General features: G+C 38.2%; 1 protein-coding gene and 1 long non-coding RNA gene across 10 annotated transcripts in view; both read left to right on the top strand.

Annotated features, from left to right (window-relative positions):
- Window positions 1-23,836, top strand: part of MAP3K20 (mitogen-activated protein kinase kinase kinase 20) — a 136,833-nt gene that overhangs the window by 76,869 nt on the left and 36,128 nt on the right. For 7 of the 9 annotated variants that reach the window (XM_036422324.1, XM_036422322.2, XM_045575253.1 and 4 more), the window contains 3 exons: window positions 3,093-3,167; window positions 7,875-7,981; window positions 15,682-15,817. In XM_036422324.1, the coding sequence (XP_036278217.1) occupies window positions 3,093-3,167; window positions 7,875-7,981; window positions 15,682-15,817 (318 nt within the window). Of the gene's footprint in view, window positions 1-3,092; window positions 3,168-7,874; window positions 7,982-15,681; window positions 15,818-19,583; window positions 21,728-23,836 lie in introns of those variants that run through there. The other 2 variants (XM_036422326.2, XM_045575255.1) reach the window with 1 other exon arrangement.
- Window positions 8,291-10,219, top strand: LOC118709953. The gene is made up of 2 exons (XR_004985213.2): window positions 8,291-9,632; window positions 10,049-10,219. It is a non-coding gene; the product is annotated as an uncharacterized LOC118709953 (long non-coding RNA).

The following is a 23,836-nucleotide window of genomic DNA, read 5'->3' as shown; positions in this document are numbered from 1 at the left end:
TGTATACAAGGAGGCCATCTCCCTCTTACCTTCAGAGACCCCCTAAATAGACTACTGTTTTAGCCATGGTGTGATCTTATGATCAGCTAATAACTGATGGAGACTGCTCAAATACTTCCCACATTGTAGTTATCACATATACTAGTAAGTTGAAAAAACCCATAAGGTGAAATAAGTTTTCTCAATTTTCTAATGAACTTCAGGAAAACTGGTCATAACAAATATATTTATTTATTTGTCCTTACTATGCACAATATTTGTCACAAATATAAAAATTAAGCATAAATGTAGTTTCCATTGCCATGGAAGAAGGTGTCTTGGGTTATTGAGTTGAAAAGACAAAGCTGTGTTTGTTTTTTGTTTGTTTTTAAAGAAGCCTCATTAAACAAAGGATGGTATATTTAAATTTCCAGGGAAATATTTAAAATGGGAACTAGTCACCCTACAGTATACCAACATCTAAATATTAGGGTTATCTTTTATTATTAACATGTTATTCTAAAGAAATGACAGAGTCACAGGAAGTTGAAAAATATCAAGAATTTCTGTGTATTCTCCCCCAACTTCCCCCACCAGTGACACATAGGCATAGTATAGCAAAATCTGGAAATGGACATTGAAACATCACTCTTAATAAGACTGTAGACCTTATTTGGTTTCACCATTTAAGGTTACTTTTTGCATCTATAGGAAGATCAGTACTGTCTAAAAATTATATCTGAAGGTCTTTTCTAAACGCTACATAATGAAATAAAATCTTTAAACAATAGTTTTTCCTAATATTAAATCCTATTAGTGCCAGATACACAAAGCATTGTTAAACTTTACAAAGCAAACAATGAATCCTTATAGAAGGCATGTAATTAAGATAGCATTAATAATAAATATCTTAAATGTGACAGATATGGCCTAGCCAGCTTGGCTCAGTGGTTGAGTGTTGACCTTTGAACCAGGAGGTCATCATTCAATTCATAGTCAGGGCACATGCCCAGGCTCAGTCCCCAGTAGGGGGCGTGCAGTAGGCAGCCCATCAATGATCCTCTCTCATTGATGTTTCTATCTTGCTTCCTCTCTCTTCTTCTCTGAAATAAATAAAAACATATATTTTTTAAAAGCCTGAGTCTAAATTCAACTGACCTTGTCAGATCATTTAACATAATTATGTCTCCTTGTACAATGTCCCAGATAGGGTATCTAAAAAGTTTGTCAGTAAGAAAAGACAATAGAAATGATCAGTATCCATATTCATTCTGTTCACATTTAAGTTCTTAAGGGAAAAAAAAGTTGAGGTAAAGTTGTATGCAAATGTTATTCTTTGTGAAAAATTATTTTTCATTACACATGAGGCACATTCAGTTGCATAATTGCAATTACTGTCTGTTTTATTTGTTGCCACCCAAACCATCTTATTTTTAAGAAAAGTAAACACCTGATTTTTTTTTTTTTTTGACCTTCATCAAAAGGTCCCAGTTCACATTACAGTTTATTACCAGTACCTTGTATTCTATTCTATGAAACCACTGGCTGGAAGTTAAAAGATGTTTAGCATAGCCTCCAACCTGGAGAGAGTTTTTAATTTAATTTATTTTATTTTATTTGGATTTTAAGGTTATCTATAATTCCAAATATAGATTGTCTGTTTTCTTGCCAAGGCAACAATTTTTCTACTTTTACACATAGCAACCCCCAATCCAACCAACTCAGTTCAGTTTTGTTTTCTTTGTCAAACAATACTGTGGAATAAATGTTTCCAGTACTTCTTAGTACAGCAGTTCTCAACTCCAGCACCCCCAGTGCTTCTTATAACCATGTGTTAATGCCCATCTCTATTTCCATGAAGTGAAATTCAGAGGTAATACAACCTACCTGCACACGTTAGATTTTAAGGCAATATAGTGCCCTAGTGGAATATAAAGAAGAAATGAATGGAATGTGTATTGCACTTGCAGTGTGTGAATGTGCAGGTATGACCACGGTGAGGTCATGGAGCAGCTTTAGGCGCTGGCACTGTGGATAAATAGACTTCAACAGCTACACACGCAGATAGAGTTGGGTTAATGACTCCAGTACCATGTGTGAGCAACACTGTTGTCTGTGACGTTTTCCAAAACGTTATTTAATGCAAAACTCAGCCCTTGACTTATTTCATTTGGTAAGTGTGTTCTTAGAACATTCAGTGCACTTAAAAGCTATTCAAAAACATGCTTTGTGTTTGTTTGTAAGTCAGTGTTAGATTCTGGGCTCAGATAATTGTAAACCTCATTGTTCCCTTGTTTTACTGACATGAATGCACCTGGGGCACTTGAAGTTCGATGGGATATAAGCAAGTTATTAATCAAGTAGGACTTCCCTGCATATTGAAGGATGGCTTGCATTCTTGACCTGCTCCAGGGGCAACCCAGCAGTTTTTAAAACAAACGGAAATGCTCCCAACAGCCTCCAGGGGCATTGTGTGTTCTGTGAGAACCACTGCTGTGGAGCGTCAGGACAGCACCGACCCTCACACCGTCATCTTTGTTGTACCGGGTCCTTACCGTTTATGAGTTTGACGAAAACGAAGCCATAATGAACCATGCCTTCAGAACGTCCTATTTCCCAATGGCAGAGTGTGCACTTCATTAAAACTGTCTCTGTGGCTGTCTGCAGGGAAGATGTTTTCACAGGGGTCCATGTACTGCCAAAACCGAACTGGTTTCCGAGTTGCCCGGCCTGTTTGCGTATTTCATGGTTGCTTATAAAAGTACAGTCATAGATTTGTGGTTTTAGATTTTGGATGTAAGTTCAGACTTGCCCCTCTCCTTCTGTAGTTTCTTTTAGACTTGATTTTTTTTTGTTTGTTTGTTAAGCATTTGTTGTGCTGAACCTGATTCTCTATCCACTGTGATTATGTTTTCGGAAAAGTACAAGTGTCTTCAGGGATTAGAGATTATGACTCTAACCATAAACTCTCACTTGTCCTATATTAATCAGTGGAAGATTTAAATGCAATGCCTAGTTCATGCTCTTAATTCTTTTATGACCCTCCAATTAGTACTTTCTTTCCTTAATGAGCGAAGCCTTATGTTTTATTTTGCTTTTCCTCTCTATGGTAGAGATTAACCATTCCAAGCAGCTGCCCCAGAAGTTTTGCTGAATTGTTACATCAGTGTTGGGAAGCTGATGCCAAGGTACGTCTATGTGTGTTTGTTGCTGTTCCGAACTCTGGAATTTCACTTGTTTGGCTTTGAATTTGGGGCTGGGGGGAGGGGTTATAAAATCTATTACAAAGCAAAGCTGGGCTGCTGTTCCCCAGATTGACTGTGAAGGCTTTTTGTTCACATCTGCTTATCTTGACCCCTGGAAACTCAATAAAATTGGTCTTTTTTTACAGCATTCTTGACTCAATAAAGAGAAATTTGTTCCTTTCTTTTTCATCTTTAATGGTAACTATTGCACCTTCATGTTTTAAAGATGGCTAGCACACAGTGCTTATTATACGTCAGGCATCGTTCCAAATACTTTATGTGTATGAACTCATTCCTCACAATAGCTCCATGAAATAGGTACCTTTATTATCCTCATTTTACAGATGGAGAATCAGGGCACACGGAGGTAGAGGAATGAGCTCGAGGCCACACTGCTAAGACGTGGTGAGGCTGGACATGAACCCAGGCAGTCAGTCTGATGGGAGTCCTGCTCTTAACCACTATGCTCCATTGCCCTGGTAACCAAAGACCAGAAGTAGCCCTGGGAGAGAACCTTGATACCTACTTCCTGTCCAGTTTCAGTGATGTTTTTTAGACAATCACAATGGAGTTGGAGAAATTCCAAACTTCGGCTTTCATGTGGTTATCACATTTAAGCATGAATGGCCCATTTCCTTTCCCTACAAAGATCATTTTAAAAGACTCTCACATACATACGGAAATATTTATAGATAAAATGATAGGCTAGTCTTGGATTTGCTTCAAAATAAATGGAAAGGAAATGGTTGATGGTATAAATGAAATAAGATTAGCTATAATTTTTGAAGCTGAGTGATAGGTATATGGAGGTTCATTATATTATTCTATCATTGTGTATGTTTGGAATTTTCCATAATACGTTAAAAATAAAGAGTCTCACAGATTAAACATTGCCTATAGTAAGAGAGTTATACTCAAAGAAAGGAACTAAAATTTTATCGTTTCAATTTGTCCAGTTTTTCATGGAAATATATCTAATGCATCCTGACCTTTTAAATAGAGATCTATTTAAGTAAAAACATAAGGATGAAATTTCTTCCTTAATTTAAACCCAATTCCAGTCTGGCCCTCTAGAGGAATGAATGCTAACATATAGTACATGTTTCTCTAGTGGAAATAACGCGTAAATAGTTGGTGAGTGTGGGAACTGTGCGAGTATAACTCAGAGTTCCCGATGAGTCATACGTATGTTTCCCGGCACTTTGTTCCACATCACCAGGTGAGAACAGCTGAGCACCAGGTACTGCAGTGCGGCCAGCAGCACAGCCCCTGCCACCTGCCGGCCCTGCTGCCGCTGCCAGCTTTGTCTTAGGAGGGCTTGCTGAGGTTCTCCCCCTTCCCCACCGCCCCTCCCCGCCACCTTGAGCATTTGCCTATCCTCTCATTACCAACAGCCTCCTCCTTTGCTTTTACTCCTGTCCATCAAGCTGCCTTTGTCTTTTAACAAGTAGAGTGCTGGTATTTCTATTTAGGATAGCTGTTGTTTTTAGTAGTATTCCGTGACCAAGTTACATAGGTGTTGAGTGGTCAGCCCTATTCCTGTTTCAGCCCTATTCTTTTAGAGTGAGATTTTCCAGAATATGGGGATTGTTAAGCATTAAGATAAAGGCCTGCACTTTGTAACTAATCCAGTAGAAACTATAAGTGGCTCCTTGCAAGCTTGCTGTAGAAGTTATTTTGTACTGTTCGAATACTACCCTTTCCATACTCTTCCTAACAGTTATATACCCATTGTGGCATATACAGTAATTCCGTCAGTATTTTCTCCTCTGACATTTAAATAGAAATTTCATCTGAAATTATTTGCACTGAATTAGATTAATACAACTAGATCCTTATAATTGTAATTATATTTCAGTATGCAAAGCAGGTTGCGAATTTCTTAATCAGAAACTCTGTACTACCTTAATTAAAATTCTGAGAATGTACTTTTATGGTGCATTAATGAAATGGTAGTATAAACACCCATCAGCACAGAACATTAGGCCCCATGTTGGTCCCGTGAAGTTGGCATGTCTTTAACGTGTGCTAAGCTGAACTTCCTTGGGACCAAAGGAATCTTGTGTTCCAGCCATGTGAAGTATAAAAATAAAGTTTGATTGGTTTTTATTTCCTAAATTCATGACATTTTATTTTGATAAAACTAATACATGGCGCCATTCTTGATCCTATTATACGCCCAGCCACAGCCCACCCTCCCAGCTCCATTGCTCAGCTCCTCAGACCTGCCTCCCACCTTCATCCCCAAGCGTGCTCTCCCTTCTTTTCCTTTCTCCCCTCATCACTTCATCATCACACTTCCCTGGTTACTCTGTTTACTCTGGCCTACAATTAGTGTTCCTTTTCCTAACCCACAATCTGGGCTAGTGCCTTACCTTGTACTGTTGTAGTTTTAAAAATATCTTTTCCTCCTAAATTGATTGCAGGATATATAAGGGAATAGAGCTAGTGTTAGTATGTGTTTCTCTGTAGCACCTTACATAAGGTGAGTAATAGATGCCCAATTTGTGGTGGACTGAAGTAGCCAGCCCAGGCTTGTTTTAGTTCTCTGGCCGGAAGTACTCAGCATTTCAACCAGAAGTTGGGGCCAGACCTGTGCACATATAACAATTGGTTAAAATATTTTTTTCCCCAGCCCTTGAGTTTTAGAATATTAACACATAGATTAAAATATTCAGCGATAAAAATGTGTTCTTTTGCAATGAGGAGGAGGAAATGTGTACAAGAGCAGGCTGGTTTTAGGTTAATGTCCCCGGGGCTCAAACTATTTCATTGAAGAAGGGAAGGAAGTGAAGGTAGGTATTGGTTCAAGTTCTAAAGAGGCAGTTCTAAATAAGAAAAAGGTAATAGTTAGAGCCCTGAGTCTGAAAGGAAGTACTATTTTACCCTCATGTGATAAAGCCTTCTGAAGGGTTACGTATGTGGTCCCTGGCTCTGTGGCCTGCTTCCTCTGTGTGGCTGAGCAGTTGCTACTTCTCTGAGACTGATTTTCCTTATCTATGAAGTGAAGATAACTAAAGAAACACTGTGTATGGATGCTTAATAAAGGCCCTAGTTGTGATTTTTACGTAAGGAATGCCTCATAATTTCTGAAAGGAAATTAAGTTCCTTCAAAGGAACTTACATAAGACCTTAGCCCAAATCTTGTCTTCTGAAGTCAGAATATTCATAAACTATCATTACCACAAAAGTCTGCCTTGGTGTTGCTTTATTATATGTTCACTTTGGTAATTTCTTTCTGAGAGCGTATTCTATTGATAAAATTAAGATTTTTTTTCTAGGGGTACTTGTCATCCAGTTACAAAAGAATTTCACCTTATTATAAGAATGATTATATAGGAATATATTATTTAAAACTTCATTATTTCTTTTGCCTTTTTAATGCAAAATGAAAATCCTATACTTACTATATAATGTGTTTCTATACAAATAATTAAAACTTTGTAGCCTTACACATAGTGTAGAAATTAAAATGGGGACAAAGTCAAAAGAAGACAATATTTTTCAAATTTTCTATTTACAGCATTTTTTCATTTTTGCTTATTAGAAGGCTATATATGTGTGTGTGTGTGTGTGTGTGTGTGTATATATATATATATATATATATATATATATATATATACTGTATATTGCCCTATCTTAATCACACACACACACACAACTCTCTCTCTTAAAAGAACTCAGAAAAAATAAAGAACTCAGGATAAATACCTTCATTTTATATTCCTGAGAAATGGGAAAATTGCCTTTCTTAGGCACTCAAGACCTGAGAGCAAGCACCTCAACATTGTTCCTTCTTGTTTTTGTGCTGTTAAATTAAAATGCAAGTTTTAATTGCTGCAACTGTAATTTATTCAGAAATGCTATAATTATGAGGCATGATGAAGAGAAAATATGCATCATATTTTTATTATCTTTCTCAATTTCTGGTTTAACCTTTTCTCTCAACCTTGACTCCAGACTAAAGAGATAGACCACTATAGTTACTGCAAGCTAAAGAAGTACACATAACCATTCCTTTTCAATTTCTGCTCACCAGTATCCTAGCATTTTCCAGCACCAAAGTTAGTTACAATGTGGAATGAATATTGAGAACAATGAAGTTAGGATGGCTTTTTAATTGGGAAAATTTTCTGAGCAAGTGGTTTAGGAAATTTTGTTAGTTTTGGTAAATTTATAAGTAGGTTTTCCCCAAAACATTTTATTATACACATTTTCAAACATCCGGGAAAGTTGAAGGAATTTTACAGCAAATTGGTATACCTATCACCTAGATTCTGCCATTAACGTTTGCCTGCTTGCTTTATCACATAGAGTTTTTAAAGGACTTAACTTTTGCCTTCTAGGAGTCCTTAATCATACCCCAAAGAGAGAATGAGTACTTTTCTTACCTGACGAAAAACTGCAATTATTCCAAATGTAGGCCACAGATAGAAAACAGGCCCGAGTCTATCCTTATGAAAAATTGGTTGAAACTAAGGAATACAGTTTCCTACACCTGAGTGGCCTGGCGGTTGTAAACTAACTACATCGGGACTTTATATCCTATTTTATTTTGTCATGATATGTTGAGCTTCTTACTATTGCTTATAGATTTTCTCTTGAAGATCTATCTGAATGTCTAACAAGTGGCTATTTTCTCTTCTTCAGAAACGGCCGTCTTTCAAGCAAATCATTTCGATTCTGGAGTCCATGTCCAATGACACTAACCTTCCTGACCAGTGTAACTCATTCCTGCACAACAAGGCGGAGTGGAGGTAGGCAGCCTGCTCAGCAGGCACCTCCCCTGGCTTCAAGGACCGGGCCTCACTGAAGTGAAGGAGAGAACCGGGAAACTAGATGACAATCCTGATTTCTAAGGATAGCTTAGGAATTGTGGCTTTTTATTTTGTTTTTAATATTTTCATTGATTCCAGAGAGGAAGGGAGAGAGAGGGAGAGATAGAAACCTCAATGACGAGAGAAAATCATTGATCTGTTGCCTGTTGCACACCCCCAAACTGGAGATCAAGCCCACAACCTGAGCAGGTGCCCTGCCTGGGAATCGAACCGTGACCTCCTGGTTCATAGGTTGATGCTCAATCACTTGAGCCACGCCAGCCGGGCTTGATTTGTTTTTGTGTTAAAAATCTCTGGAGCTCTAATAAGTCTTCTATTTCATGCGTAAGCAAAAACCAGCGTTCCCTCTGAGCGTGTTGTATGAGTATCCGGAAACAATATTGAAATCAGATCTTCTGAGACAGAGGACAGTTAGTTACCATTTCTCTGTGTACAGGCTGTGTTAGGAAACTTTGGCCTCTGTCCAGTGAGAAATAAAAATACTGTTTGCCTGGAAGTTTGCAGAGAGCACTGTATGTTGATGGAGAAGGTAGGGAGACGATAAAAACACTTCTGAAAGAAAACTTTAGCTGTTATAAATCCTATTAAATTGTGTCCAGTGTAAAACAAGTTCAGTAAGGAGAAGATGGTATTGTGTGAGTGGAAGAAGTAAGCCTGGGATGAGACATTTGAGCCAGGTCACATGACGCTCGAATATAAATAGCATGTTTGGGAGCTGACATTATTCCTCCCTGACTCAGCAGAGACTTAAGTAACTGCAGCTCTGCTCCTGAGAGCCCAGGCGGAAATGAGACGCCTTGCGCCACCTGCTGATGCCAAATGAATACTGCATGTGCTTTGAAAACTATGAACTTGTTTTCTCCTGTCCTTAGACATGTTTTGGGGCTGTTTGTTTGGTGTTTTGCAATAACTTTCTTTATTTTTATTCTTTTGAAATCTTTATCAAAGGCCAGCAAGTTAAGTGAATTTTTATTTAGGGACACAAAAGTAATACTGTCCGCTCTAGTCTAGGCACAGAGGATTTGGTTCTGGGCTGAAATAATTAACAACATATATAAAATTAATATTTTTTTCCTACAATAAAAGTTCAGCACAAATATACAAGGTAGTAAATCCATATGAAGGGGTGCCCAGTACTCTAGGACAGAAGCCAAAGCACTTAATAAGACTCATGAGACTCGCTTTACTTTGGTCCCAGGGCCTCATCTTAAGAGCATAGTTTGTCCCTTATTTCTGGCTTTCAGTCCCTCAGAAGGTGCATAGTTCTTCCTCCCTCAGAGTTCTTGAAAAAATATAGTTTGTTTTGTTTGTTTAAAATTCATCCCTGTTTAGAACATGCACAGTATATCAAGAAGATAATATTTGACCTATCAAACCGGTGAAGGTTAAAAAAGCACTGATACTCCTCCAAGTACATGGTCTGAGAGGCAGGCACACTCACACATTGCTGGCAGGATAGTAAACTGATACGCCTTCCCAGAAATCAATTCGAATCAGGTACCTTTAAATTTTTCATATCATTTGTCAGAGAAATTCTATCTCCAAGAACCTATTCTAAGGAAGCAGAGATGTGGACAAAAACATATGCCCAAAGGGTTTTATGGTTAAAAATAAAACGCATCTTCAAGTCTCACTGGTGTGGCCCAGTGGCGGGGCGTGGACACATGAGCCAGGAGGTCACTGTTTGATTCCGGACAAGAGCATATTCCCAGAGTTGTGGGCTCGACGAGGGGGCGGCAACCTAGTCTAGTTGGTCAATGATTTTCTCTCATCATTGATGTTTCTCTCTCCCTTCCTCTCTGAAATCAATGAAAATATTTTTTAATTTTAACTTAAAAATATAAAAATAAATAAAGCTCACCCTGTTTAAAACATCAACTCTAATGACAGAGAGCAGCTAAAATAACATGACTTTTAGGAAGTATTTCCTGGCCCCAGACTACATGACGTTCCACTTTATATGCTTGGAGAACATCTCTGTTGTAGCCCATGACTGCTATTGGAATGAATAAGTAAGTTACAGTTTATTTAATGTGTGTGTCACTGGCTAAAATGCATCAGGTTCATCATTGTACTTACAACATCTAAAACGTGCCTTCATCATAGCAGTTGCTCAATAACTATTTGGGAAAGAGAATGCAATGGTGTTAATAATATTTTTTAAAAAACAGTATGATATTGCACAAAAGAATATAAATATGCAAGTTAATTAGTTTGCCCGACAAATATGTTCTTACATGCATTCGTTCAATATTTGTTGGACTTTGGCTGGGGCAAGGTGACCTTCTAGATATTGGGTTTGGTGATGAACAGATCAGTCCCAATGCACCTGGAATGCCAGTGTTGAACTATCTATGCTAATAACAGAGGAATATGCAAATTGGCCTGGACGCCATCACATAATGGCCAATCAGGACAGTGGCAGAGAGCTCTCAGCATGCCTGTGCCGGGGGTCTTGAAGGGTGTGGAGAAGAAGGGAGAGCAGATAGGCACCTGGGGAGATCAGGCCAGGAAGGGAGTGCATATAGGAAGTTAGGGCAATCAGGCCGGCAGGGGAGGGCAGTTGGGGGGATCAGGCCAGCAAGGGGGGAGCAGTTAGGCAGTTAGGGCAATCAGGCCAGAATGGGAGAACAGTTAGGGGCATCAGGCAGGCAGGTAAGTGGTTAGGAGCCAGTGGTTCCAGATTGGGAAAGGGATCCTGGATTGGAAGAGGGTACAGGCTGGGCTAAGGGACCCCCCCACCTACGTGCACAAATTCCGTGCACCAGGCCTCTAGTGAAGTATAAGTATACAAATAATTATTACTATTTTGAGAAGTATTATGTCAGTGGAGTACTGGACATCTGAGAACACATAACCATGAAACCTAAATTAGGCTGAGAATAAAATGAAAGGATCCCCTGAGGAAATGCTGTTTCATCTGTTATCCAAAACAGCGGTCACAAACCTTTCAGACCTCCCGGGCCACCAGTGATCTGTGGGCCACCGGTTGGCAACCGCTGATCCAAAGGATTCGTAAGGTTTTAATCCTACTATTAATACCCTCCTATTAAAGTATATCAACAAAATTAGGAAAGAAGGGAAACGTTAGTAAGTTTTCTATATAGAAATGTAAAACCTCCAAATGTCCTAAAGCAGCAGCATGCTTCATAAATATAATTCTAAAACAAAGGCCACCCTGTAACAGCATTTTGTCCTGTGTGATAGATCAACAGTTCTAAAAGTTTGTGGTCTCAGGACTCCATTACACTCTGAAAAGTTATTGAGGACACCAAAGAGCTTTTGTTTCAATGTTGCATCTGCCAATAGTTATCACATTCAAAATTAGAACGGAGGAAAATGTAAATATGAATTTATTGATTCCTTTAAAAAGTAATAAACACTGCTTCCGCATTCAGCCTGTGGCACTATCACACGTCACAAAGCCTCTGGAAGAGTCTGCACACTAGTGGGAGAAGGAGAGTAGCAAAAGCAAATCATCGATTTGCTTAATGTTCCTCGGAAAACCAGTTGAACCTCTCAAATTCTTTGAAAAGCTTTCATGGTCCCCAGACTGTACTTTGAAAACCACTGTGATAGACAGAGTTACTGTTTAAAAGAACATTTTAATTAAACTGTCACACTAAAGGACATGAAAAGGCACTTCACAAAAGAAGAAACCTGGCCAAGAAACATCGGAAATATACTCAACCTCATTTAGCAATCAAGTAAATAAATATAAGGGAACACAATTCATTTCTCAGATTAGTGAAAATTTATATCATGAAAATACCCAGTGTTATGAATTTTCTCATGCCTTGCTGGTGACAAAAAATACTACCTTTTTGAAGAAGGTATTCCTAAAAACAGTGAATGAGAAGATGATGCAAGAATGTAGGACACCTCTCTCCTCAGATTCATAAAACTGGAAATGGCATGAAGTGCAACAAAAAGGAGATTCGCTTTGTTTTTATTGTTTATTTGTGGTTTTTAAAAGTTACGATATCTCCATTCACAGAGTAGTATGGAGCAATTCATGATATCAGAGATCTGATAAAAATTATTTTAAAATAGAGGCTATCAAAAATAAATAAAATAAAATAGAGGCTATCTGTTTATGTGCATATTTGTGTGTACGAAGAAAAAAAATATCAAAAGGTCATTGTTATCATTGGGTAATAAGATTATGGAAGATTGTTTTCTATTTGTATATCTTTAGTTTTTTTCTACAAGAAACTTGGATTAGCTGAATAATAAACTTAATGTTTTAAAGGCTTCCAAATGAAAAGATAAGGAAATAAAATTAGTGAAACATTCTATTTTAGTAAAAAGTGAATCGTTGCCTAGAGGGCCGCCTCACTGTCTGTCTTTCAGGAACCAGTTAATCCTGAGAACTGAGAGAGTGTAGATCTTTACCTGGGCCACTAAACCACTGTTTGAGACACAGTGGAGCTGTTTTATCTGAACTTGGCATTGGTTAAAAGCATGGAGAGTAATATATTAATTAGAATAACAATGATAAGCACAGCTGTCATGTATTGTTCTTACTAGATAGTTATACTTTATTCAGATTATCTGTTTTAATCTACATAGCAACCCTGACATCACAGATGCAAAAGCCGAGGCCCGGACAGGTTGGGTAACCTGCCCAAATCATGTCCTATAAGATGGAGCCAGGAGAGGAATCCAGGCGGTCTGAGCCCACGCCTGCAGGAGCACACACGTGCGCAGTACTGTTCCGGGACCGTGGCCAGTGCCACACCATCGACTTATTAGCGTGCAGTGTTCACTTGACCAGGCTCCTTTTTAGCGAAGAGAAATATGACAGGGCATGATTGTTTTAGGTTATGGATAAGGTAAAACAGCTATTTTACCAAGTGGTGGAAAGAATTGAATGTTTTGTCATCATCTGGGTATTTCAAAAGACAACACATCAGACCACTCCTCTCTCTCCCCTCCCCCCACCCCACTTCCTCTGGTGTCTGAAACCGTGTGGCTGTTGTCCAAAGCGTGTATTGAAAATTAGTCACAGTGAAGTCAAATTCCAGTCCTTCTCTGGTGTTTCTGGAAAATGCTTGTTTTCTAGTTGAGCTTCCACTACGCAAAGACCAGATGGAACATCTATCCAGTTTTAGAAAGATAAATGATTATTCTGGAAATTTTTTTAAAACTAGGTTATTAAAAACCACCTTAACTACAATATGTTCTCTCCTTTGACCTAATGAATGATAGGAAAGAAATCTCTACGTTTCTTGCTCATCACACCTTCAGCTTGTTTCTTCTCCACTGGCTTACTAGCCATGACGGCAGTGGGCATTAAGCTCAGAAAATATGTCCTCCTGTTTCAGTTCTCATTGCCCCGTGGGTCTTCCGCGGCCTGTGGGAACCTGTGCTCCGTGAGCTGGGTGGAGTGTGAAGGAGCACTCAGATCTCTGTCTCGGCAAAGCACTGTGGGTTGTGGTCTGACTTGTGATCAAAAACTCTCCCTGGGGCATGGCTTCTTAAAAACAAAGATCAAAAATATTTCATCTTTGCTATTTGGATATTAGCACAACTCATTTAAGACATAAGAATAAATATAATCCACACATTATGTACTTATGTAATATATATATATAATAGAGCTGTTTTTTACTAATTGACCTTTTATCTCAAAGGAAGTTTCTGTCTAATGAAAGAAGATAAGTAGAGTTCATCGCCTGTTGTTAGCATATGGAAAATTCATAGTAGTGGCGGTCAACCTTCCTTAGGTTTTATTTAAGAGTAAAGCTGTAATTTTCATCAGTTAAAACATTTAAAACGTATTTTGTATAGCAGGAAAGTTATATAAGTGCATTAAGAGATGCATTTGGTTGCAAAACAACACATCAACCAAAGGAAGGACAGCAAGGGGCACAGGCTGTTTTACTCTTTCCCTCTCATTGACTGAAGATGGCTTTTTCTTTGTTATGGAAGTTGAGCCTCAGGTTTTCCACATTGATTTTCCTCCTCAGTCCTCTATTTGAAAAATAAAAAACAAACTTATTTATGAATGGGTATAACATTCATGTCTGATATCATACATAGGGACTATAGTGTGACTTTACTATATTGTTTTTTAATTTTCAAATTGCAACAAGGAAGTAAAATGTCAGACCTAAATCTAGACCCACCTCAATAGCTGTTCCCTTAGTTGGAATTTGCCAATAATTTTCTTGTCTGCATTTGTTTAGTTCTCATCTACAAGGACATTGGAATAAGCTGTCCACTTATTCTGATTTTCCCTGGAAATAAAAAGGGCATATTTTGGTCACACAAATTCATTAACGTAGATCTGGGGGCTTGTGCTTTCCATAGACAAGGTCTCAGCCCGAATTTCTGAGTCTGCCATGCAGGTTTGTCTTCATGGCACCTGGAAATAGCTGTTGGCAGCGCTCAACAGCTGTCTACGTAGCACCTCTTTCCAGCCTTTTCCTGCTCTGTGTGCCTTCTCCAGCCTTTCTTCGCTAGGGTTCTCTCCCCCCCCCCAGCCCTCCCCTCTTTCCTTCCCTCCCTCCCTCCCCTCCCCCTCCCCTCCCCCTTCCCCTCCCCCTCCCCCCTCCCCTCCCCCTCCCCTCCCCCTTCCCCTCCCCTTTCCTCTCCCCCTTCCCCTCCCCCTTCCCCTCCCCCCCCCTCTCTCTCTCCTTCTTTCTCTATTGTTTTTTTCTTTCATTACTGTTACTTTCCTCATGGGCTCTTCAGAAACTCAAGGGAAAGAACATACAACTCTCAGAGGATAAGTTTAGACTTAAACATGGTGGTCCTGAAAGAGGAAAAAAATGCATCAAGCCATCTTACCAGTTCCAATTTCTATGAAGTGGTGAGGTTAGTAGGCCTATACAGACTCAGGAGGGGGCTTTCTTTTAAAATTAGTAGAGTTAAAAAGGACCTTGGAGTACATATGGCCCAGAATTTCCTACACATGCCTGATGGTAAAATCTATCTAGATCTTTTATTAAATAATATAAATTCCTGGCCTCCACCCAATCCTACTGAATCATGAGCTCTAAGGAAGCATCCTAGGAATCTGAGTTTTGTTGTATGGGTTTGTTTGTTTATTTTAACCAGCTGTGCAGATAATTATTAGGATCAGGCAAATTAGGAATCCCTGATGTAAGATAACCACCACTCCTTAACAACTCAGGTAACAGAGTCAGCTTAATCAATTGATTACTTGTCTTAGCCAGTGAATAGGCTAACGTGAATTTACTAATGGTGTGATATTGTTCACCTAACTTGAGTATCATTTTCCCATCTCTCTCTCTCTGAGATTAGCACCTGTTTCTTGGGACTGTTATGAGAATAAGATGAGATGATATAAATTGTCCTTTGTTAATTGTAAATAGCCAGAGGAATGTAAGCATTTATTAAATGGCTAAACTAGAACATCAGCTCCATGGCTTCGGCTCTTTAATGCTTTGTTAAAGTGTTTGAGCTTATTTTTTCCAAACTAGAAACTGCCCATTGATTTTGAAGGCTGTGAAAGATGTGTTATTCTCTGAGAGTTTGCTGTTAGGTTTAAAAGTATGAGTTTTAGCTTTTTACCTTGATTAAGCATTCCGCTGGACCCATTTAATCACTATTGAGCAGAGTTGAGACTGAAACCAGTTATCCCTGTGCAGATGTGAAATTGAAGAAACTCTGGAGAGGCTGAAGAAACTAGAACGTGACCTCAGCTTCAAAGAGCAGGAGCTCAAAGAACGAGAAAGACGTCTGAAGATGTGGGAGCAAAAACTAACGGAGCAGTCCAACACTCCGGTGAGTGTTCCCCACAGGGTTAACCTAACCCTCCCCTCTCCCACCCCCTCACATAGAAGATGTGGCTGAGCATGGTGCATGGCAACTCTTCCTGCCCTCCCTCCCTCCCACTACCACCTCCTCACTTCCTGCCTAACACCTGTATATTATAAAGCCCACACTTACACTCAACCTAGAGCTCATATCTCATTTCAGTTACAAAATGCCAAAAATGTAGAAAAGCTTACTCTATTTCTGGCTCTTTGCCTAAAGCTTATTATTCTGTCAGGGTGTTCATATATTAGAATTACAAAAATAAAATCCAGTGTTGTATTTTCACACCATCCGCTAGCTTCCCAGAACATGTGCCTCAATGCTGCTTAACTCTTTAAAGTTCATCAGATAATAAATGAGACGCCAAGGCAGCCAGTTGTCTAAGAAAGTCTTTGATGTGTCAGAACCTCACCAAGTTTTTCTTCTAAAAGAGAGATAATTTAATGACTTATAAATGACAAGCATTAATGTTCCTGACTCAATTTAGCATTATGATCATGGGCAGTAGAAGATTTCCAATATTTATTACACCTAGGAAATATCTCTGTTTACTCCAAGCCTTATAATTCAAGGACGATAAAAATTCTTTTTACGGATTTTTCTATTTACACACTTACCTTGAGCTTATATAGTGATATGTTATATTAAAGTCAAATCAGCCCTAACTGGTTTGACTCAGTGGATAGAGCTTCGACCTGTGGACTGAAGGGTCCTAGGTTCGATTCCGGTCTAGGGCATGTATCTTAGTTGTGGGCACATATCCAGTAGGGAGTGTGCAGGAGGCAGATGATTGATGTTTTCAACTCTATCCCTCTTCCATCATCTCTGTAAAAAAAAAAAATCAATAAAATATATTTAATAAATAAAATCTAATCAAATTTCAGCATTCTTTTCTATTTTAAATGATTTATCATTTTGAAATGAAGTATAAATTTATCATTGGTTTTTTTTAGGTTTTTAATGGGTCATATTTGTCTACTTTAAAATCACAAGTAAGGGTAAGATTCAAAGTACATTTGTTATATATTTTATATTCTTGATAGTTGCTATGACAATTATACCAAAAAAATACATAAATGCCCGTCACTTTATGATCTTCAAAAAGCTTTCCTATTTTTAAAAGTCTTAATCTCCCTTAAGCAGTCAATGCCCAATTGCAAAGTATTTCCCAACGTCTAAAGAATAAAATAGTTTGCCTCCTTTTCCCATTTACGTGGAAAAGCAACCTGATATCCAAAAAGAGGAAAAATACAGTGAAGGTAAATGTTCCTTATCAGATTTCACTTTTTCAGAAAAGTAAAATTGAGGGAATCCCAAAGTAAAACCTGGATTGCTATACATTCAGACTATCGTGGATATTAAAAAGGTACCGTATTTTATAAGTTCAGTGACGTTCACCGGGCTCCCAAGAAATCAGTCGGGGGAAGTTTCCTGTTCTGGTTTGAGTTGATGCCAACGGGCAGATCAGACAGCCCTGTAAGGGGCTCTGCTTCTCTGAGAGCGGGTTAGAGGCAGAGATCCGCCATCTCCTTGAGCTGTTTGTTTTTTTCCAGTACATTGACATCTTCTGCTATAAAGCATTGCATGGCTTGACTGTAAATGTAGCGTTGTGAGAGCAAGCTTTAAACCACCTCTTAGAGTATGCTTTGGAACCTTTCTTTGGTTTGTTGGCATTCGTTTTGCTAAGAAATTATGGGCTGCCTTGCACACGTTCTTGCTATTAGTAACATGGTTGTGTAATAAAGAATGAAACACCGTGAGTGCTCAGTAGGTTCTGTGCTGCATTTTAACTGCAGAAAACTTTCTGTAAAGGAGCTGCTCTGAGGGCTACCGCCTAATAATGGCCAGCATGAAGCACCATCGCAGTGAGATTTCCTTCCCTTTTCTCACTTGTGAGCGCTAAGTTTTCTTTATTTACATACCTACCTTTAATGTCTCTCCTGCTTAGAGCTGGTGTCTCTGATGGAAAGAAAGTTTGTGCTCAGGTACTTTATGAGTAGGAATTTTCTTTAATCCTCACACCAGTTTCTAGATGACCGTAAATGAGGTTTCTGAGAGAAGGAATAAAAAAATAAAGCTTTTAAAAAGCAAGTGGCCAGAGTTTTAAGTTTCCTATAGGTAGCCTCATCTTAATTATAGAAGTTTAAAATTGACATATGTCCTTTAAAATTGTATATTGGATTTATTTTGAGGAAGGACACTATTTTCTTCCCTGAAATTAAAATACTACTTAAAGATATTTGGGAAGATGAATTCTCTGTACATATATATGAACAGTGTTTATTTTATAATTATTATTGTAGCTTGATATAAAAAAAACGTTATTTCTTTCAAGAGGAGAAGTTTATTTGAGAGACATTTATTAAGATCTTAACATAATGTGAGGAAGGATCCATGAGATAATGAAATAAACAAGCAACAAAGAATTTCCCCGAGAGCATCTAACAATTGCAAACAAATTTGCAAAGCTGGGAAATTTGACTACAAAGAAAACAATACCCTGTTTTCAGTGTTAAAGGATCTAAAGGCATTGTTTTCTCTAGAAGAATTCAATGAAATTCTTTTTGAACTAACAATCTCAGAAGTATTTTTTAAATAGAGTAGGATATTTTAAAAACTCAGCTCCAACTTTAATTTAAAAATTAGGAAATTGGCCCTCAAAAGTATATTTACACCCAGAAGATAAAGGTCATCCCACAATGATATATTTGTACATTATCATAAATTTACCCATAATTAAACATCACCAAAAATATAAGCCTTAATTTGCTTATTTCTCAAGAAAAGAACCAGTAACACTTTTCTGAGCCAAACAGTTTTATTCCCAAAATGAATCTGACCAACATTTATGGAAATAGGTTGGCTGTTCAACTTAATTACATAAGGTAGAAAAATAAATATCTGTATCCACTATGAAAAGGAGAATTCCTAAAAATAAAATCATGCTAAAGAAGAAAACTTGCATAGTAGAGAATAAAGGAAAAAAAAGTAACTATCTAAATTAGCAATAATTTCCTTTCCTCCCAATTTTCACATGTATTTATGTACTTGTTTAAAACATAGCTATTAGAAACAGAATCTAAAATATATTTAAAAGTAAATTGTTTCATAAATCGGATAACTAGTATATCTTATCTGGCTGTAATAAATAATAAGTGGAAACAAGTGAATTCTGGCCTCATTTTTGGTTTAGAGTCAGATCCTAATTTAGCTAAAAGGGCAATTATTGGCCCACATTTTTTTTTAGAATTATATTGACTGCTGAGCTGTTTCCATGCTTCTTCTAAACTTTTCTTCTTTAGTTCAAGGTTTCTTAATTTTTTTTTCTTGAGATTTCATCTCCATGTAATTTCTTTTTTTAATATACTATGTTAACTAATGTTTCTCTGATGAATGTGAAATTGGGAAAACTTAAGAGAAATCCTAAAAACTATTTTGTTTTAAGCAAAATGAAGGCTTAAAATGTGCAGCTTCTTCCCCATTTGAAATTTGGCTTACGACAGTGCTTTGCAAACTTTGGGTTGTGATTGATTCTGTCATTTATAAATTATGGCAGATCTCCTGGAGCCAAACGTGCCAATAAATAAATCCTCCCAGAATTCCCTAGATTGATTTATTTCCCTAATCATGTACCTTCTGTGCAGTGCCTGCTAATTTTGTGGTTTCTTTTTTCCTTTGTTTACATTGATCCTAATTTCTCTTTTTACTTCTGTCCTTTCTCCCCTTGTGATAGCTTCTCTTGCCTCTTGCTGCAAGAATGTCTGAGGAGTCTTACTTTGAATCTAAGACAGAGGAGTCAAACAGTGCAGAGATGTCATGTCAGATCACAGCCACAAGTAACGGGGAGGGCCATGGCATGAACCAAAGCCTGCAGGCCATGATGCTGATGGGCTTTGGGGATATCTTCTCCATGAACAAAGCAGGAGCTGTGCTGCATTCTGGGATGCAGATAAACATGCAAGCCAAGCAGAATTCTTCTAAAACCACCTCTAAGAGAAAGGGGAAGAAGGTCAACATGGCCCTGGGGTTCAGTGACCTTGACTTGTCAGAAGGTGACGATGATGATGACGGTGATGAGGAGGATAATGACATGGATAATAATAGCGAATGAAAGCAGAAAGCAAAGTAATAAAATGGAAAATGTTTGGAAAAAAAGAAAAATAAACTTGTTATCTCAGTCTGTACAAAAGCCAGGAAGGAGGTAGAAAACCAAGTGTTTGTAGGCCAATTGCATTTCTATAACAGTCATTTCTTTATTGATTTTACTTTTGATTTGTTTTTGCTTATAGAAAAATGGGGATGGGGGAAATCAAGCCAAAAAGGCATATGAATCAGCAAATGTGGTGCCTGATTATAGAAACTTGTGATTCCAAATACAATATAGTATTTTTAACTAATGACATTCTGGCTTTTTTTTAATTTAATGAATGCTTTATAGCTTGCATTTTTTTTTTATTTCGTTTATTCAGTTGCCTAGGGAAGCTGATGTGTTGGACAAGCACTCTTAACTCTTAATCTTCTTTGACACTTGATTTTCTTGTAACATACTACTTTTATTTTCTTAAGGCGATACACTGTCCTGTCAGAAATGATTGACAGTGACTAAAAAATCCAACAATAAAAAAAATTGAGATGAAAGAAGGTTTAACAATTACTTCCTCAGAAATACCTAACTTCTGAGAACTTTCAATACTTAATAGCACAACTGGTCAAAGTGAGACCTGAGAGATGTTCTCCATAGTACATTTGAAGGAGAAATGCTGTCTTCTGAAAACAGCAGCAGATGTCACAGGCTTTCAAACCAGCGCTAGCCCTGGAAGCTTCTGAACAGCATCTGTCATCGTAGGCTCCCCTTCTCTTGTGTACAGACAAGGATATGGGCTTAGGGGGGCCCTTGTGGGCAGTGTATTGGCACAGGTCTGCCCTGCACTTCCGGTAAGGGCATATATGTTTGTTTCCCACAGGGGCCTGATAATCTTGGATTCTAAGTATATGTATAGATTTTTTAAAGAAGGAAATAAATATTATAAAAGGTTTGGCAAAGATAAGTCCTCATTACTTAGGCAAAAGTGCAAGAGGAAGCGTTCTTCTTATATCCGATGGAGCCTTCCAGGGCGGTCTGTTTTGAACCCTAAGTGATGCTGGAGTTAAAGAGAAATAGATACAGGCGCGGCTCTAAACACCTGGAGATCGTCTCTGACTGTTACCACCTATTTGTTAAAGCTTGTTTAAACTATAAAACACTCTTTGTAAAAATCCTACAGAACACTTATAGTTACATTATTTTTAAAAGGCAAAAGACTTTTTTTCCAGCCTAAATCAGAGAGCAGTGCTGTTCATTTGACTATTAAATCAAAGTACTTTTTATGGAAGACTTAAGAAAGGATATCATCATAGATACTATCTAATCCTATTTCCAAGTATATTTGATCATAAAAAGCCTCTTGGAATTTGAAGTGTGGTGTGCTTCTAAACCCCATTAAAAGCTGAAAAACACCACAAAATTATCAGTACCCTGTTCCAGCTTTGTGTGGAGAAAAATAATGAATAGAATGTTCTGGATGGGAGATGTAGAACCACCTATATGAGTGATAACGAGAGGAATATGAAGTCAGGTCATGATTCAAAGCCCTGCGTCCACTTGCTATACAATCTTGGGCAAATTATTTAGCCTCTGTGTGTCTGTTTGCTCATCTCTAACATGGGAATGATAATAGAATCTATGTCAAAGAATTGTTATGAGGGTTGTTATTATTATCCTCGTTGTTATTAATATTATTATTATTATTAAATAATATATGTAAAGCACTTAGGTAACCAGGCCCATGGTAAACAGTCAGTTAATATTAGCTGCTGTAATTATTCCAGTGAAAAGACGACAAAAAAGAAATGGTTTCAGTAACCTTCTGGAAAACTATCGACTTTAAGTGATATTTATTTAGTATGAAATATTGATTGCTTTCCGGAAAGAGTGTGACCTACAGATTAATCCTGATGCTCTTTGAAGCTACCACCCACAGACTAGGTAAATACAGAAAGAGTAGGTAAGCCTTTTACCTGGAAATTGGGTTCTCAGCTACCCCATCTGATACACGCACCACAGCAAGAGTGCTGGTGACTAACAGGCACACACTTAGACAAGCATCCTGTCTGCTCCCTGGCTCGAGCCAAGCCACGCAAGCAGAAAGTCTTGGAGTAGAGCAGAAGGGACGGTTTTCAACTCTTGACTTCCCAGCATGCCCTCAGACACTATGGCTTAGCAGCCTGAAGGAGAGAGCCAAAGAGGGTAGTTTAAAAGCCTCTTGCACATTTTACCAGGCAAAGATAGTCATGCATGCACAGATACTCACCGAGCCCTTTCTCTGGGCTAGCTGCTGTTCTAGGGAGCAGCTGGGGAAAAACAATCTTTGCACGTGTGGTGCTTACGTGCTAGAGAGCAGAGAGCAGCAATAAACAACACTAATATATTGTATGGAAGGGAAATATTTGGCAAGTGCATGCTGTAAAATGAACAGGAAAGGAGGATACGGCCCATGGGGAGTGCTGAGGTTTTTTAATGTCTGGTTAGGAAAGGCAGCACTGATAAGGGAATGTCTATGGGCTAGTTTGGGGATCTGTGCACTTTATGGAAGAATGTAAACCTTGCCCCTCATTTAGGAATAATCAGCAATAAATTTAGAACAGATGAACTTAATGGAACTGACTTTTTTTTTTTTTTGCTTTACATATAAATCTATTATGATTACACACAAAATTTTGCTGCATGAATAAAAATAGCCAAGTGAGGCCAAAGAGAAGGTAATAGGACCCCGATTTACCATTAAGTAGGTAATATTCGTTACTCTTTCAACTGCTGCTATTTCCCACTAATATTCCAAAGATGGTTATAGCTCAGTACTCTACCATCGAGTAACAGCAAGGACTCAGGATCCATCAGGTTGATAACCTCAGGACTAAGCTTAAAACTGTTCTCCACCGAGAATTAGGCTGCAGGTAGTTACCATATGGCACTGGCTGTTTTACATTCTGTTCAAAAGCTGTATCTTCCTACGGTTTTCAACATTCCTGAAACCCAAATCATATAAATGGAATTTTAAAGCAGGCTCACTCTGCAAAGATTAGAAGACTTTAGACTCTGTTATTAGTTTTATTAATTTTATAAAGAAACAGCTATTAGCCATATGGAGAAAATCTGCTGTTCATTGTGCAGTTTCTAATTAATATACTTTTCAGATCCGTTTTTTTGAAATAGCAACTTATTGGTGTTTGCTTCATTTCCAATTATTTGACTTAGAAAAATGTACATTTGTAAGAGAAAGAAACGTGAATTTGAAGATTCAAAATGAGAATTGAAACTCTGAATTGTAGTAATAATTGTTGGAGCCATACAACTGAAAACATAATTACTCTTTCATCTTCTTCCCTTTACTCATAGAGTTGATCCTGTAGAATTTGATGGCACCTACTAGTGGCTCACTAGTGCTGTCACCTAAGGATGATGGGGAGTGCTGGGTGTCATGGTGACTGGGGTGTATCTAGTGCCCAGTGCCAAAAATGGTAACATCCCGAATGCCAGGGACAGGTGCACCCAGTGGAGAATTCCATTGCCCCTTCCTCCACGAAGAAACTTGGCTAAACCTGGCAGTTTTAGAGTTCCATGTCTAATTGTTTTCCCCCCAAACAAAATCACCCAAATCAAAAAGATGCATTTGTCAGAATCTCAGCTACACAATCTGAACGTTGTAGGTTTGTGGCATTTATCTTGAATCTCGACTTGTGGGAATGGCTTCTTTCCCTGTAAGAACTCTGGTGGAAACTTGACGAAGCTTAAGTTTACCCTCCTGTTACCCCAACGCCACAATAACCAAAGGAAGACATCACTGAGGTAGCTACAATTCTGCAAAGTGGCCAGCTTCCCTTACAAGGGCCCTTTTCGTACCAATCCCAATGCAGTACTTTCCATAAGTAACCAATGGCAAGAGGTTG

Source organism: Pipistrellus kuhlii, unplaced genomic scaffold (genome assembly GCF_014108245.1).
Source record: "Pipistrellus kuhlii isolate mPipKuh1 unplaced genomic scaffold, mPipKuh1.p scaffold_m20_p_7, whole genome shotgun sequence".
NCBI lineage: Eukaryota > Metazoa > Chordata > Mammalia > Chiroptera > Vespertilionidae > Pipistrellus > Pipistrellus kuhlii.
This window is presented reverse-complemented; position numbering and strand designations above follow the sequence as displayed.